Source organism: Botryllus schlosseri, chromosome 6 (assembly GCF_051294905.1).
Source record: "Botryllus schlosseri isolate E-star chromosome 6, Bs_hap1, whole genome shotgun sequence".
Classification (NCBI taxonomy): domain Eukaryota; kingdom Metazoa; phylum Chordata; class Ascidiacea; order Stolidobranchia; family Styelidae; genus Botryllus; species Botryllus schlosseri.
Window position 1 is genome coordinate 18,139,564 of NC_137241.1, and position 14,911 is coordinate 18,154,474.

General features: G+C 44.3%; 1 protein-coding gene across 2 annotated transcripts in view; it reads right to left on the reverse strand.

The window, feature by feature from the left end:
* Positions 1–14,911, reverse strand: part of LOC145441307 (uncharacterized) — a 103,052-nt gene that overhangs the window by 20,192 nt on the left and 67,949 nt on the right. For both annotated transcript variants that reach the window (XM_080319133.1, XM_080319132.1), the window contains 32 exons: positions 14,459–14,617; positions 14,245–14,400; positions 14,034–14,186; positions 13,252–13,407; positions 13,031–13,189; positions 12,809–12,964; positions 12,359–12,514; positions 12,135–12,293; positions 11,508–11,663; positions 10,920–11,066; positions 9,927–10,082; positions 9,548–9,859; positions 8,880–9,038; positions 8,189–8,344; positions 7,969–8,124; positions 7,759–7,911; positions 7,208–7,363; positions 6,496–6,651; positions 6,131–6,292; positions 5,500–5,658; positions 5,283–5,438; positions 4,412–4,723; positions 4,196–4,351; positions 3,443–3,598; positions 3,222–3,377; positions 2,425–2,580; positions 2,200–2,355; positions 1,976–2,131; positions 1,265–1,435; positions 1,058–1,210; positions 260–415; positions 46–201 (listed from right to left, as the gene is read on the reverse strand). In XM_080319133.1, the coding sequence (XP_080175259.1) occupies positions 46–201; positions 260–415; positions 1,058–1,210; positions 1,265–1,435; positions 1,976–2,131; positions 2,200–2,355; positions 2,425–2,580; positions 3,222–3,377; positions 3,443–3,598; positions 4,196–4,351; positions 4,412–4,723; positions 5,283–5,438; positions 5,500–5,658; positions 6,131–6,292; positions 6,496–6,651; positions 7,208–7,363; positions 7,759–7,911; positions 7,969–8,124; positions 8,189–8,344; positions 8,880–9,038; positions 9,548–9,859; positions 9,927–10,082; positions 10,920–11,066; positions 11,508–11,663; positions 12,135–12,293; positions 12,359–12,514; positions 12,809–12,964; positions 13,031–13,189; positions 13,252–13,407; positions 14,034–14,186; positions 14,245–14,400; positions 14,459–14,617 (5,322 nt within the window). The remainder of the gene's footprint in view (positions 1–45; positions 202–259; positions 416–1,057; positions 1,211–1,264; positions 1,436–1,975; positions 2,132–2,199; positions 2,356–2,424; positions 2,581–3,221; positions 3,378–3,442; positions 3,599–4,195; positions 4,352–4,411; positions 4,724–5,282; positions 5,439–5,499; positions 5,659–6,130; positions 6,293–6,495; positions 6,652–7,207; positions 7,364–7,758; positions 7,912–7,968; positions 8,125–8,188; positions 8,345–8,879; positions 9,039–9,547; positions 9,860–9,926; positions 10,083–10,919; positions 11,067–11,507; positions 11,664–12,134; positions 12,294–12,358; positions 12,515–12,808; positions 12,965–13,030; positions 13,190–13,251; positions 13,408–14,033; positions 14,187–14,244; positions 14,401–14,458; positions 14,618–14,911) is intronic.

The following is a 14,911-nucleotide window of genomic DNA, read 5'->3' on the forward strand; positions in this document are numbered from 1 at the left end:
GAGTACAATTCGAATTACAGAAACTAAAAAATAGTAGGTTCGTACTTCGCTGCCACAATCGCCTGTATCTTTGCTTGAACCTTCACATCCTAAGGAGCCTGGTTCTCCGCCTAGACACTGCCTGACTCGCTCGTAGGTGCCGACGCCGCAAGTGACAGAGCACGTACTCCATACTCCCCACTCCGACCACGATCTGCAAGACTGCGCAATTTCGAGAGTATTATTTCGAGTTTTTCCGGCGTTTTTTCGTTCAAATTACCTGCGTGTTGCAAGCCAACGTCTGTTCGGATACACCGATGCAACCGGCATCTCCGATTTCGCCGTTGACACACACTCGAGTCCTGCTGCGTTCGCCACCACCGCAAGGAGCAGAGCATCCTCCGTAGTCGCCCCACTTGCTCCAGTACGGGCAGGCCTGGTCAAGATTAATGTCAGTGGGTAAGCAGAGACCATGATCACAAGAGGTGACCAGTGACAAAGTAGTTGTTGACTTTGCCTACTTAGTCAAGAGATTGTGTCGCTTTCACTACTACTTAAACAGATTCTCAGTAAACACTGCTACATATAAGATTTTGGCAAGTAGAATGTATATTTTGGGTAAGTTTGCCTCGTTCTTGTGTCTGAATTCGTCATAATTACCACGTGAATTAGCCATCACAGTAACTGCTGGTCATAATTACCACGTGAATTAGCCATCACAGTAACTGCTGAATAAGTTGTCGAAGATTGCACCGATTTGTAGTGTCGTTAATCATCTTGCCTTAGTTGTGAAGATACATCTTGCAATTTCAGAAGCAGCCATCACAGATTACCTACCTAAAGATACATGAACCCTAGACCTAATCTAGTTTTCAAAACGGTGCTCTTCAGATTTGGCGTTTCGGACTTCCACTTGAAGTAGTTTTGACACTCCTTTGAAATCACTACTTCTGCTTGTATTTGAGCAGAATTTTATGATGTTATTTTTACTTCTACTCGAGTAGCAATGCTGACTATTTTGACCATCTCTGATTATAATCATTCATCATCACCACGATAATCATCGCTATCGTCTCACCTGTAAGTTACACGCTCTCTCGTTTTGAGTCGAGTATTCGCACACGTCATCGCTTATCTGCCTCGTGCACTCTCTGGTTCTCACTTGTTTTCCGACGCCGCAAGTACGCGAACATTCGCCCCATTGCGACCATTCCGAGATGGCCGGGCAGTCCTAAGAGAAGGCGGTTTAAGACACCGGTCGCATATGTACAGGACCACCCGTTACTTGTAAGTTCGGACAATCTCGTTGATCTTCCAACGGGCCGACGCAGCCGTCTTCGCCTTGCCTGCCGTGGATACAATCTCGGTATCTTATGTTGGTTCCGGTTGTTATGCCATCATAGCAGGTGCGGCTGCAAGCGCTCCATTGCGTCCAGAGGCTCCAGAACGGACAGAACTGAGTATAAGAGAGATTTTTAAACATTGTGTATTTTGGAACAATGTCCTCATTGGCCTGCCTTGGTCCATGGACGTGGGACATGCTCCAGTTGCACATGTGGGTTAAAGTTAGGGTTAGATTTACGGCTAGACTTGAGAATTGATTTTGGATTATGGGCTTCTTTGGCAAATAAATTGAGATATTGTCAAACTGTTGTACATATTGCTTTGCGTTTGTTGATGATTCATTTTGAAGTGTTCTAGTTTCTTGGTACTCAGGATTTGATAGTGTTTTTGTTTTGATTCTCGGGTATTACTTTGGACGCTGATGTAGGTGATTCCGTCTTTATAGTACAATACTTCACTTGCTGCATAAACAGGTCTTACCATATTACTCTGCTTTTTGAATTAAACAGATATTGTCAAGTAAAACAGATGGATCTCAAGCCGTAGACAGAAGGGTACAGATTCGGAACTTAATCATTAAAGTGACATGCTGAAATATCGCATGCTCAACCGTCAGTCACATATTCAAATGTCGATCAACTGTCTACAGTACCTTTTCGACGCAGACGTCTTGCTCGTCAGCTACACCTTCACATCCGGTGTCTCCTATTTGTCCGTTGTCACACGACCGCTGCCTCGTCCTGACACCAGACCCGCACGTCACGCTACACGAAGACCACGCTGTCCAACCAGTCCAGGTAGGACACGACTGGCGAGCAAATAATAACACATAGCATGAAAATTTGTGAAAATTCCGGACATTAACGAAACACATACTTGTGTATTGCACGGTTCCATATCCATGGTCATACCGTCACAACCGTCGTCTCCGATTTTACCGTTTACGCAACCTCTGTTACGGGTGCGGATACCACTACCGCAAGGCGCATTGCATGCACCCCATTTACCCCACAGTCCAAATTCAGGGCACGGCTATTGAGTACACACAAAAATATTGACGAAAACACAATTTCTAGCAAACCCGTTTTGTGAGGCACCTACCGCAGGGTTGCAGAACTCCAGATTGAAAGGTTCGCCTTCGCAACCGGGCTCTCCGGCGATGCCATTGATGCATACGCGACGCTGCACACGGTCTCCACCACCGCAAGAGGCACTGCATGGATCCCAGAAGCCCCAGTCCGACCAGTACGCACACGGCTAATAAAACGTTGGTATCAACTGATAGATCTTGATAATGTATTTGAAACGGCACTGCGCACTAAATAGGGTGAGGTCTCAAATTAAAGTTGAATATGCGTAAAACGTTTTGGTAGTAGATTACTGCTTGGATCAAATATTTTCACGAAAGCTACCATTCCAGTCTCTAGATCTCTGTAATATCAATGGGGATGAGTCTTTGCTTCTTGAACTCTTTGCGAAATTTGTGGCACACATTTCTTCACTGTTCGACGCGGGCAAGGTAGAGAATACATTTTAGCCAATTTCATTAACATATGCATATGGCACTGGCGCCCAGCAGATGATGGTAATCCAGGTATATCTGAGTCCGTTTAGCGCAGGTACCGTAGACTACGCCTACGACCTGCACAGTTTAGTCATGATATCGACAGACCATTATCTAAACACAGTGAATAACTGTGCGACAAAAATTTATCAAAGGGTTTAGATATCACCAAGATCGGTGAACTGGTATGGTACCTTCCGTGAAAAACGTTTAGCTGTAATTCGAATAAGGCGCCTTTGAGGAAAATGGCCGCTGCCAAAATGTTTTTCATACTCTTAACTCTAATTTGAGACCACACCATATCGAGAGCGCAGTGCTCTGTCGAGACACGTACGTTTCCGTTACAATATTCTTCCTGAGAATCTGGCCCGTCGCAACCGATCTGTCCCACCACGCCTCCGTTGCAAGTGCGGCTTCGCATCCTCAGTCCACCGTTGCATGGCTCCGAGCAGCTGGACCAGTCCTCCCATTCGTCCCAAAACGGACAAGCCTGTGGCGCAAATCACAGCAAATTTGTTTCCGACAAAATCCAGAAAAAGCGCTATGTTGACGTACCTGCGTGTTACATTCGGACACGCGAGTGTCTCTACCCTCGCATCCTGTGTCTCCGGGGTTTCCGTTGACACAACGACGGTTCTGTTGACGGCGTCCTATATCGCAGCTGGCAGAGCACGAAGAGTACTCGCCCCATTCAGACCAGAACGGACACGCCTGAGTGTAATAAAGATGGACATTTATTGCGACGTATTTAGTCCACTCACAATTGTAGTCGACCAGTGCTCAAGGCATCGTAAGCAGAGATGGTATGTATAGAAGTAACTCTTGCTTTTTTATGTACTACTTAATAAAAGTGGTTTCAACAGGCTCAAGTTTTTAGACTAATTTCACTTCTAGTTGAACATACTTTTAGTCCAACCTACTGTCTAAGTGCAGTTTGGATACAAGAAGAAAGTAGCTGTGGGATATGCTTGCATCACTTTTCTAAGTGAAATTGTCATGAATACTTTAGATATTGTCATGACAACTGAGCGAAAGAGCGCCTGTAGCTGAATAATCAATATATCTCGTGCACCTATTTGTCGTTTCACGTTAGTCTTGAATTTTGAAAGTGGCCACCTTGGATTACTTGCTACAAGTATGCCAAATTAACTTTTTGAAACTCCGAGTTCTGTTCAGACCTTCATTTACTACTTCTACTTGAAGTAGTTTTATAATTGCTACCTCCGCTTGTAATCGACTAAAAATTTAAAGTGTCACTACTACTTCTACTCTCACCGTCTTTAGATAAGAAAAGTGTCGTAAACATACCCCCACGATGCACTGCCTGTCTTCCGTAGCCAATCCGAGACATCCTTTAACGCCTACGTCGCCTCCGACGCAAGTCCTGGTCCTTGTGCTCACACCTCTACCGCACTGAACACTGCAATCGCTGTATTCACCCCATTGCGACCAGGTTGGACAAGCCTTCAAAAGAATTAAATCGTAGAATCTACTCGCGACGTAACAAGAATTACCGATACTTACTTGAACGTTGCAGGACTCGCTTTCATCCATGGCACCGTCGCATCCTCCTTCGTAAGGCCTGCCAAAGTCACACGTACGTGACCTGTAGCGCATTCCAGACCCACACGTTTGGGTACAGCCGGTCCATGAGGTCCACAGAGCCCACCGCGGGCAAGGCATGGTAGAACACGCGTCGGTCGACTCCATGAGTCCGACGCAGCCTTCTTGTCCGGCATCACCACCGATGCAGGTCCTGGTCCTTACGTGGACTCCGCCGCCACAGGTGGTAGAGCAGCCACCGGTTATCGACCAGGGACTCCAGTACGGGCAAGCCTGAATCGAATTGAAGATCACATTAGATTTCATTTTGGTTGGTAGTTCTGAACCAATAGCTTGTGTCGAATATTCTGCCGGTACGGCGAATATATTGCAATTTTATATCGTTAATAAAAAATAGTCGGACACTTGTCCATTAACTAGTTATTAGACAAATAAAAATTTGAAATGTATTTTCTGTGCGTTGTGTCGAAATATTGAGTTCAGTGTCTACTTTGGAATTGGCGTGCGTCACAATGCTGCATGAGCTGTAATAAACAGTTTAAAAGTATATACGTGAAAACTAAGAAGACTTTTTAATTAAAATACGTTTAATTTCAATAGTACAAATTAGCGACATTTGCATCATGGAGGCTAGCAAACAGTACGGTCATAGTTCTTCCAAAAGAAAACGAGTGATCAAGATCGAGTTGGCGTTTTTAAAAGGACTTGACCGTGCAGAAATTTCAATAGAACCACGTATAACACGTGTAATATGAAAAAGATCCTGAGGTCCTAGTCATGAGCTAAATAAAAGGCCGAGAACCACTGCTTTAGATGGCAGAGTCGTCATTACCTGTCCGTTGCAGAAATCTTCTTCGAAAACTGGTCCGACACACCCTAAATCGCCAGCGTCACCACCGAGGCATATTCTGGTATGGCTGCGTTTTCCGCCACCGCACGTGACATCGCACGCAGTGAAATCTGACCATTCCGACCATATCGGGCATGTCTTGAAAAAAAAATATTTGTCACAATCAACCGTCGACGGGTAGTCTGACAAGTGGTCATACCCTGACGTTACAACTGTCGCTTTGCACAGAAACACCTTCGCATCCGGGGTCACCCTCTTCTCCGTTGACGCAGAATCGTGACCTGGTCCGGCTGCCGTCGTCACCGCAAGTGACGGAGCATCCGCTCCACGACTGCCACGTTGTCCAGTACGCGCATTTCTGCCAGACAGAAATTGAGAGTAGCACATGCCAATAACTCATGACTAGAGATAGGCACAATGATTGAAGTACTTGAATCAGAGTTGAGTATTAATTGTAATGAAGAATCGATTAGTGAGAAACTGCTTTTCGAGTGAGAGTTATACAATTAACGAGAATTTTTGTTTAGCTACTTTCTTCATGCCGTGGAAGCCTTGAAACCTTGATCGGCATCCAAAACATGTTCCACATGGTAATGCAAGTTGGTGATCGAGTAGAAATACATACGGTTGAAGAAGTATCGAATTATTATATTCAATGCTGTGTGTGACTTGGAATATTTCTTGTGCTCCTTAAAAGTTACATATTGGAGCTGTGCAGTACGAGCGATACACGAAGCATATTACTCGCTTCTGAATCCAATCACTCAGCTACCACACACGACAAAAAGCTTTGCTAAATATCAATCGGAGTTAACTACAACATAACTCACCGGAGCATAGCACACTTCAGTTTGATCGGAGTGTCCCAAACACATGCTGGCTCGGATATTTTCCTCTCCGATTGCGCATCCTCTGGACCTCGACCGTGTACCGGCCCCACATGTTTCGCTGCATTGTGTCCACGATTCCCACGGTTGCCAGGACGGACATTCCTAGTACAACGGCACAATTGATTCACACACATTTGTTTTGGGAATATAACGAAATGTGTGCTGTTGATGCTAAGTTGTATTTATAAGACCCACGTTCGTGAGTCTTGCACATTCGCGATTAGTCTAGATGTCGTTCAAGCATGGATGTGCTACATATGACACAGCCGAGTGCAATTTAGAGATAGCAAAGTTGGCTCTCTTACAATAGTAGAGCAGAGTTCGTTCTCTTGTAAATCTTCGTCACAGCCTATCTCTCCTGGAATGCCATTCAGGCATTTTCTGGTATGGATTCTAGTTCCGGCACCGCAAGACACACTGCAGGAAGTCCATGTCGACCATATCGTGTAGACCGGACACGCCTGGAATATAAATAAGATTAAAATGAACCGACTGGACAAGCTAAGTCCGCGGAAGACAGTATGGGGAGTCACACGCAAATTCTTTGTCATACTAGCATCTGTAGATTAGATGAATAATATTCAAACATTTCCAGATGAGGCTTGAAAAGTCTACACAAACGCTGTCAAATATATATATTAAAAATATACATTCAATCTAAACCGGAACAGGCCATGCTCTGTCCAACAGAAGATGCCAGAAAAACAAAAACACATACACAGTAATATAAGTTAGGAGCTATCTGTATGCTGATATAGATGAGTGCCGTTGTTATGATACTTAAGAAGTTAAAGAAAAGTCATAACCAAGGACACTGTAAGCAAATATTTGCAAATATACACTAGTGGGAACGAGGTATGATGGCACAACTTGACCTGATACAATGTACACAAAAGATGCACCTGGAAATTCTAGATAAAAAGCTGAATTTGAGCGGCCATAATCCTTACGATGATATCTTCCCCATAAACCATTCCATTGCATAACATGATGCAGGCCCATTTCTACACAACATACCTCTTCGTTGCAGGTGTCACTCTCCATTGTGTCACCAATACATCCATCATCTCCGACTCTGCCGTCAATGCACAATCTCGTTCGGCTGGTGGTACCACCTTCGCACGTTTGGGTACAAATCGACCACACAGTCCACGGGGACCATTGCGGGCATGGCTGAAAATCGTACACAAATACAGAATGCAGGAATTATGCCTTTCTGAAAATTGGGGGGCACAACAAAATACGTGACCTATCGATGATAAACATCTAGCCCAGGGTTGGCCCAATCCATGAGGTAATTTTTGAAATGACTTATTTTATCAAATTGAGATAAGAAATTGGCACTTTACTGACTTTGTATATTGATCTATATCCAGGGTTACATCTAAAGTTCTGAAAATAGCCAGACCACGAAATGTGGGATGTTGAAGACTAGAATAAATTTGAAAAAAATTTCATTCACATTCAAGTGGCCCATACAATCATTCATAGACCGCATGTGGCTCTTTGACCATAAGGGTTGGAACACCCCGACATAACGGCTGCAGTATTGTAAATCAAATAAGAACCTGTCCGTTGCAGAATTCCTCATCAAAAGACTGGCCCACGCACGCGCTGTCATCGTCCGCGCCTTCGCAGGACCTGGTCCTACTTCTGGTGCCGCCCGAACACGTGACACTGCACGAAGTCCAAGAACCCCAGCTCGACCAACTTGGGCACGCCTGCATTTACGACAAGTTTTCACATTTGCCATCTTAAAAACGCACCACAATTCATACTTGTAGAGAGCATGGTGATATTTCACTGCTGGCACCCTCGCACCCGTCTTCACCAACAGGGCCGTTGATACATTCACGGTTACGGAATTGCACGCCTCCGCCACACGTAGTGGTACAATCGCTGAACGTGCTCCATTGTCCCCAGAATGGGCATCGCTAAACACATAACACGTTGGACGTGTAAACATGATAAACTGAATAGTCGATATTATTATCTTACACCACGGGAGCAAGTCTCAGACTGGTTGTCGTTTCCGATACAACCGATTGATCCCGCTTCACCGCCAACACACATTCGCATTCTCGTTCTTGATCCCTCGCCACAATCAGCGCTGCATCTTGACCATGTGCCCCAGGCTGCCCAGAAGGCGCACACCTAAAAAAAGATATCATGTATATCCTGAAAGCTGGCTTGCAGCTATGGTCAGTGTGTTGAGTATTGATTTGCAGGAAAATAAAAGAGCAGTGAGTTGAAAGGTGGCTCAAATCGCAATATGTATTGAATATATATTATTGTCTATAATTGGTTCAATATGAAGAAAAATAAGGCTGTGCTTTGGTATTGCTCTGGAAAGCATTAGGAAATCTCTAGTTTTAGAGGCTGTAAGAGTGATGCTTCTTATAGATTCCGATAAATCAACCAGTTAAAGAACAGTCTGCGATTGAGAATGGTGATTAAGGGACAAGGAGAAACAAAAATATGGTTCTCCGACTTGACTCTTGATGAATGTCACTCTGAAGATTGGTAGTTAACAATTGAAATTTAAGCTTACAATGCAATATAATTGAGTCAGCCCTCCGAAATTGACCGGGTGCGCTCCACCGTCGGGGACTTATTGCTACATTTGAACTGGGATCTCATCTTTCTCTAAATTTATGCTGTATAACGAAAAGCAAAATAAAGCAATTACCGCAGAGCCGCACAACTGTTCCTCGCGATTAGATCCATCGTCACATCCGATTTGACCGTAGAATCCGCCGATGCACGTTCTTCCGCGTGTTTGAACACCGCCTCCGCAATCTGCGGAGCAAGCGCCCCAATTCGACCATTCCGCCCAGACGGGACACACCTGTACACAAAAAAAAACCGATGACTATAATGGAATACACTGAATATGCCCGATGGAGTGATGACGACGTTTTGCATACTCCGTTATGCACAAAGTCTTACCGAAGAATTTTAGTAGAACCATTCATGAAGATTATCACAAAACTTTAAATCAACTCCCAAGAAACGAACACCCGATAAAAGATCATGATTGCTTGCTTTGAGAAATACAGATAAGAAGTGTTACGTGAATAATATTCTCGTACTAGTGCAAAATATATAATTATATATGCGTCGATATTCGCATATTGTCTAATAGACAGGCAGACGTAATACAGCAAGTTAACCAGGCCTTTGACATAAACGAAGCCTTGTCAATCGAGGAAGAATACTCAGTGTCATGTTAAGACGATCTCACGTCAGACCATGAGAAGAATATATGCACAAAAACCTCAGGTCGCACTTTAATAACCTTCAACATAAGCATAATGGGTTGATAAAAAGACTTGTGAAAAAACTCGGTTCCCATACTTGCGAGTTGCACGGGGCAATCTCGGTGCTAGTGTCGTCACATCCAAGCTGTCCTTCGATACCGTTGATACAGTCTCTGAATCTACGACGTACGCCGCCACCGCAGGTGGCGCTACACGCTCTCCATGCGGTCCAGCCCGAATAGTACGGACAGGCGCCACCGTTGCATGAGGTCATTTCGAAAATCGATCCCTGACAGCCCAACTGCCCAGGGTCGCCGTTGAGGCAGTCCCGCGAACGCTGTCTCACTCCGCCACCGCACGAGACGGAACAGATCGTGAAATTGGACCAACTGTCCCAGACCGGACAAGGCTGAAGAAAAAATATGCAAAGGTTACGTTCTGGACCAAATTTCTGCGCTTTGTCATCTGTGTATCACCATGAAGTTGCACGTGGCGGAATCTGTATCGGAGCCTTCGCAACCCTCGTCGCCAGGTAAGCCGTTTACGCAGCTTCGCTGTCTCAGTTGAGTGCCTCCGCCACATGTTCTCGAGCATGATTGCCAAGGCGTCCAGTCTTCCCAGCTGGCGCATTCCTGTCGAGAATTCACGTCGGAATGAGGTCTACATTCTTACGGAGGTAACAATAGGGTTGGGCAGAATCGAGTACCTGTGTGATTCGATTCTGAGTCAAGTACTAAGCTTTCAGTCGAGTATTTGAGTAACGATTACCAACGTCATAACAGTAATAATGGCATGGAACAGTGGTTCCCAAACTGCAGTCCGTGCAGCAGTTTAATAGGTAATATTATAATGACTGCGATTCGACAACAAAGCATTCTTGTATGTAATGCTTACTCCATTATTAGTCTTTTGTTAACGAATATTTTGAACATTATAACTGTACTAGTCAAACAAATTATACATAATCTTTTTCAACTGTTTGGGGTTTGGGTGTGGTTTGGGTCCCACGGCATTCTTTGATTATAATAGGGTTGCAAAATATCAAATTAATTTCAAAGTGTCCGACAGGCAAAATTACAAAGTTAAAAAATGTAGCCTCAAGGAAAACAATGCCAGATACAGGTCAAAAGTATTTTTGTGTTTCTTGACAATGACTATTTCATGGAGATTCACTATGCTGGAGCACGATCACTGCTTCACGGAAATGTTGTTTCCACAAACGTTCCAAGCCTTGTGGTATTATAAAGCCTGCATGTTTGAACATTGTGATACATTCAACCAGGGTTTGAAGGCTACCTCGGTGAGAAAAAACTCTCGAAACTATATTTCAGGTTGATAAAATAGATCCTAGATTGAAAAGGCGTAATTTTCGTTACATAAAAAATCAGATCTCAGTACTCGACTCGTATCAATGCAAGTGCTACTCAAATCGGAATCGTTGTGCCCAACCCTACAGAAAGTTCACGTACGCCTTCGTAGCATGTGCGATCTTGATCGGCCGGTCCTTGACATTCTCCGAAGCCCTGGACGCAAGTCCTCACTCTGGATTGCGTGCCTCTGCCGCAGTCGGCACTGCATGAAGACCAGTCGCTCCATACAGTCCAGAAAGAGCAGGTCTGAATACGTCGGAGCTTGTGGTTAGGACTTCTGACAATGAAACTAGGACAGATACACATATTGACATTGAATGTACAAATACGATGCCCTCAATTATGCTATAACAAAAAATTCGATAGTCAAGTTGATTTGTGAAGGGAGTCATCCAAATATGTAAATTGGTGACAAATGGTGATATAAAATCTACCTATTTTGTAGTAGCGGCAGTTCAAAAGTACCAAGTTAGCTTGTGTCTTATTAAAATATAGGAAAACAATAATTCATCACCACGAACAGTTATGAGTATACTCTTCCAGTCAGCATCAAAACTGAGTTTGCATCGCAATTACTAACTTAACAAAACGCAGTATGCCATTATCAAGAAATCTCAGCATTAATCCAAATGAAGATAACCGGGTAACAGTGTAGCCATGGAGCATCGGTATTTTGAAGTCACCCACCACTTCATTGCAAGCACGGGTCTCTTCTCTCATGCCCTGACATCCAGTGTACCCAGCAAGGCCACCGAGGCAAGAGCGGCTACGAGATTGCAAGCCGCCGTCACAATCAGCACTGCAAGCGTCCCAATCCGACCATTGCGCCCATCTTGCGCATGGCTGAAAAGTAAAAATATGTTACGTCATGATAATTATCAAGAGCTCATAAAGTAAGCATGCCAGGCCTAGTTTTGCCTAAAAACCGTCACGTAGAGATAGAAGTAGTTCAAAATCATAACCACTTGAGTATGTAGCACAAGTGATCAGAATCCAGTGCTTTGGAAAAGTAGAATTACTTCGTCACTGAGCAGAGGTGATTAAAGTAGTCATCGTCGGTACTCAAGTAGAGAAATGAAGAAATAAAGTTGTAAATTCAGTCTCAAGTATAAGTAGAAGTATCAATTTCCAAGTAAGTAAATAAGGAAGTATTCTACGTGGTTACTGAAACATGAAATACGTTATGAATAAATAACTGAATAAATAGTGCAATTGCCCAAAACCTGGTCCAGCATTTCGAAAATTAGCATTACTTTGTTATTGAACAGTTCTGTATTTACCACAGAATATATAGCGCGAGAGAAAGCTACGCACTTGCGAATTGCACGGCCTCTGTTCGTCCGCGGGTTCAACCCCACAAGCAAAAGGATCGCCGTCCCCGTTGATGCACACGCGAGTTCGGACACTGAGGCCTCCATCGCATGGCTCTGAACATCTGGACCATCTGCTCCAGAACGACCACGAGGCACACGTCTAAACGCGGAGAAGGGTTATGAATCTAGCACGCTCTCGGAGTAGGCACTCGAGTCAAAGCTTACTCGCAAGTAGCATTCCGCGGTGTCTTCCGTGGCTCCGAAACATCCTGGCTGGCCGACCTGGCCGTGGTCACAAGTTCGTAAGCGGACGGCTTCTCCCCTGCCGCACGAGACGGAGCAGGTAGACCAGGCGCCCCACGCGCTCCAACCAGCGCAAGGCTGAAAACGAAAAAAGATTTTAGCATGGGAAAAAAATCATTTATTAACTAAATGACTGAATTACTCGTTAAAAATGTAAAGTCATGAACACTGTCACATCACAAATATTCATCTGTGGCCGGTTGACATGTTGTCAGACCGTTAACCACAATGAAAGGAATTGCATCGAACAGTTCTCTAGGGCCAAACAACCGAACAAGCATATTGACAACATTAATTCCATCTCAAGCCTGCCACTACCGTTATTACTACAACATGGAGTGCCACCTAAGCTTTTAAAACTTCAAATCTTACATTTTCATTACACGACAGGACTTGTTCAATATCGCCGATGCAAGATCCCTCTCCCGGGAACCCGTTGACACAAACTCGATTTCTCTTCTGCAATCCTCCGCCGCACGGAGCACTGCACTCGGTATAGTCAGACCATTGCAGCCAAGCGGGGCATGTCTGCAACGAAAACACAAACCGATTGACACACTCACACAAAACACCAAATCCAAGTCATCGCCGTACCCCCGCAGAGCATGTTTCAGATTCATCAGGATCCCCTACGCATGTCCTTCCATTCGAAACGTCTTCGTTGAAGCAAATCCTAGAACGCGACCGGGTTCCCACACCGCACGTCGTGCTGCACAGAGACCACGAAGACCAGCTTCCGTATTCGACGCAAGCCTTTTACAAAACGAGCGGAGTTCATTCAATTGAAATATGGGACCGAGATCAGTAAATCTTACATCAGTGTTGCACAAGCGGGCTTCGCTGTAGTCTCCGTCGCAGCCGGCATCTCCGGGAATGCCGAATCTGCAGGTGCGGACGCGTTGAGACCTGCCTCCGCCGCACGAGCGAGTGCATGTGGTCCACGTCGTCCATTCGTTCCATATCGGGCAGACCTGATTGAAAGCAATTTTGAAATGTGATTTACGACAAAAATCGCCAAAATACGCGTTCCAGTACCGCGTCATTTTGTGTGTAATTTTTAGAATTGTGTAAAATTAAGTAAAAGGCAAGGTTTCGTAGTAAGATCATGCTACAGTTTGGTAACGAGAATACCAGACCAATATCTGACATATCTATATCACCAACCGACACATGCCACTTCCTTTTCATGGATGACCTTTTTATATTATCTTCTGTTACTTTTAATTCAGTGTGTATGTTATCTTACTTAGATGTTCTAGCAAGGTGAAAGTGGGTGTTTCTACTCATTTGTATCTTCCGGTTTTAGCGCCATCTTGTGATGTTTTGAATTGATGAAATTATTAACAAACTAAACTGAAGGAAAAAGTACATCATTATTCTGCTTTATGGCTTATAAAAAATTCAAATTAAATAGTCCAAAAGTCCAATTGATTAAAGTTGTGTCGATAAAAGATCAGACATTTGCGTGCAACAACATATGCACGATGTCCCATAGCCGGCTCTTGCCGAATTAGTAATCCGACTGAATGTTCTTGAAGATTGAAATAATGAGCTCAATATAATGAAGTAAAGCTTGATTCAGCTTTGTCATACTCACGTTGGTGTTGCAATCGACCGTTTCCCGAAGTGTGTCGTCACAGCCACTGCCAGAATCGTCATTGATACAAGTCCTGGTCCTCAAAGTAGAACCGCCTCCGCATGTCGCGTCACACGCACTCCACACAGACCAAGGACTCAAGTACGGACATTGCTAAATGGCAAAATCAAGGGTAAGTACGAAAACTAAGTAGCGGAAATGGACCACTCACGTCGTTATTACAGAAATCGACCTCAGACGAAAATCCTGCGCAGCCGATATCTCCCGGCTGTCCGTTGTTACAGAATCGCGATCTGCGACGGGTTCCGCCACCGCATGATTCAGTGCAATCTCCCCATTGTCCCCACAATGTCCAGGTTGGACAGGCCTTGCAGATGCACAATGGTAACAGATCGGCAATCTACGTTGCGTGCTGTGATACTTACGACATTTTGGTTGCAAACGGTCGAGTCTTCGAACGGACCTTGACAGCCCACTTCGCCGATGTTACCATTGACGCAACGGCGTGTTCTGCTGTAGGTGCCGGACGCGCATGTAGTGCTACAATCGGACCACGAAGACCAGTCATCCCAATATGGGCACACCTGTTAGTTCGAATTGTCAATGTCATGGAAATACATATATGCAAAATATCCTACTTCTACATTGGGTCATAGCAAAATCCAACGTAATGCAATCTCACTGTTCAAACAGCACACAATATTACATTTGTGACACAATATTGCAATACGTGTAATGAAACAATCATGTTTCCCCATTCCTACGCGTAAAGTATGTCTCTTCGAAAGAATACAATTCACATGAATATGTGACTCATATATGTTTAATTTTTATTATGAGTTGAATGCTAGACCACAGTGCCCTAATCAAGATCGAAT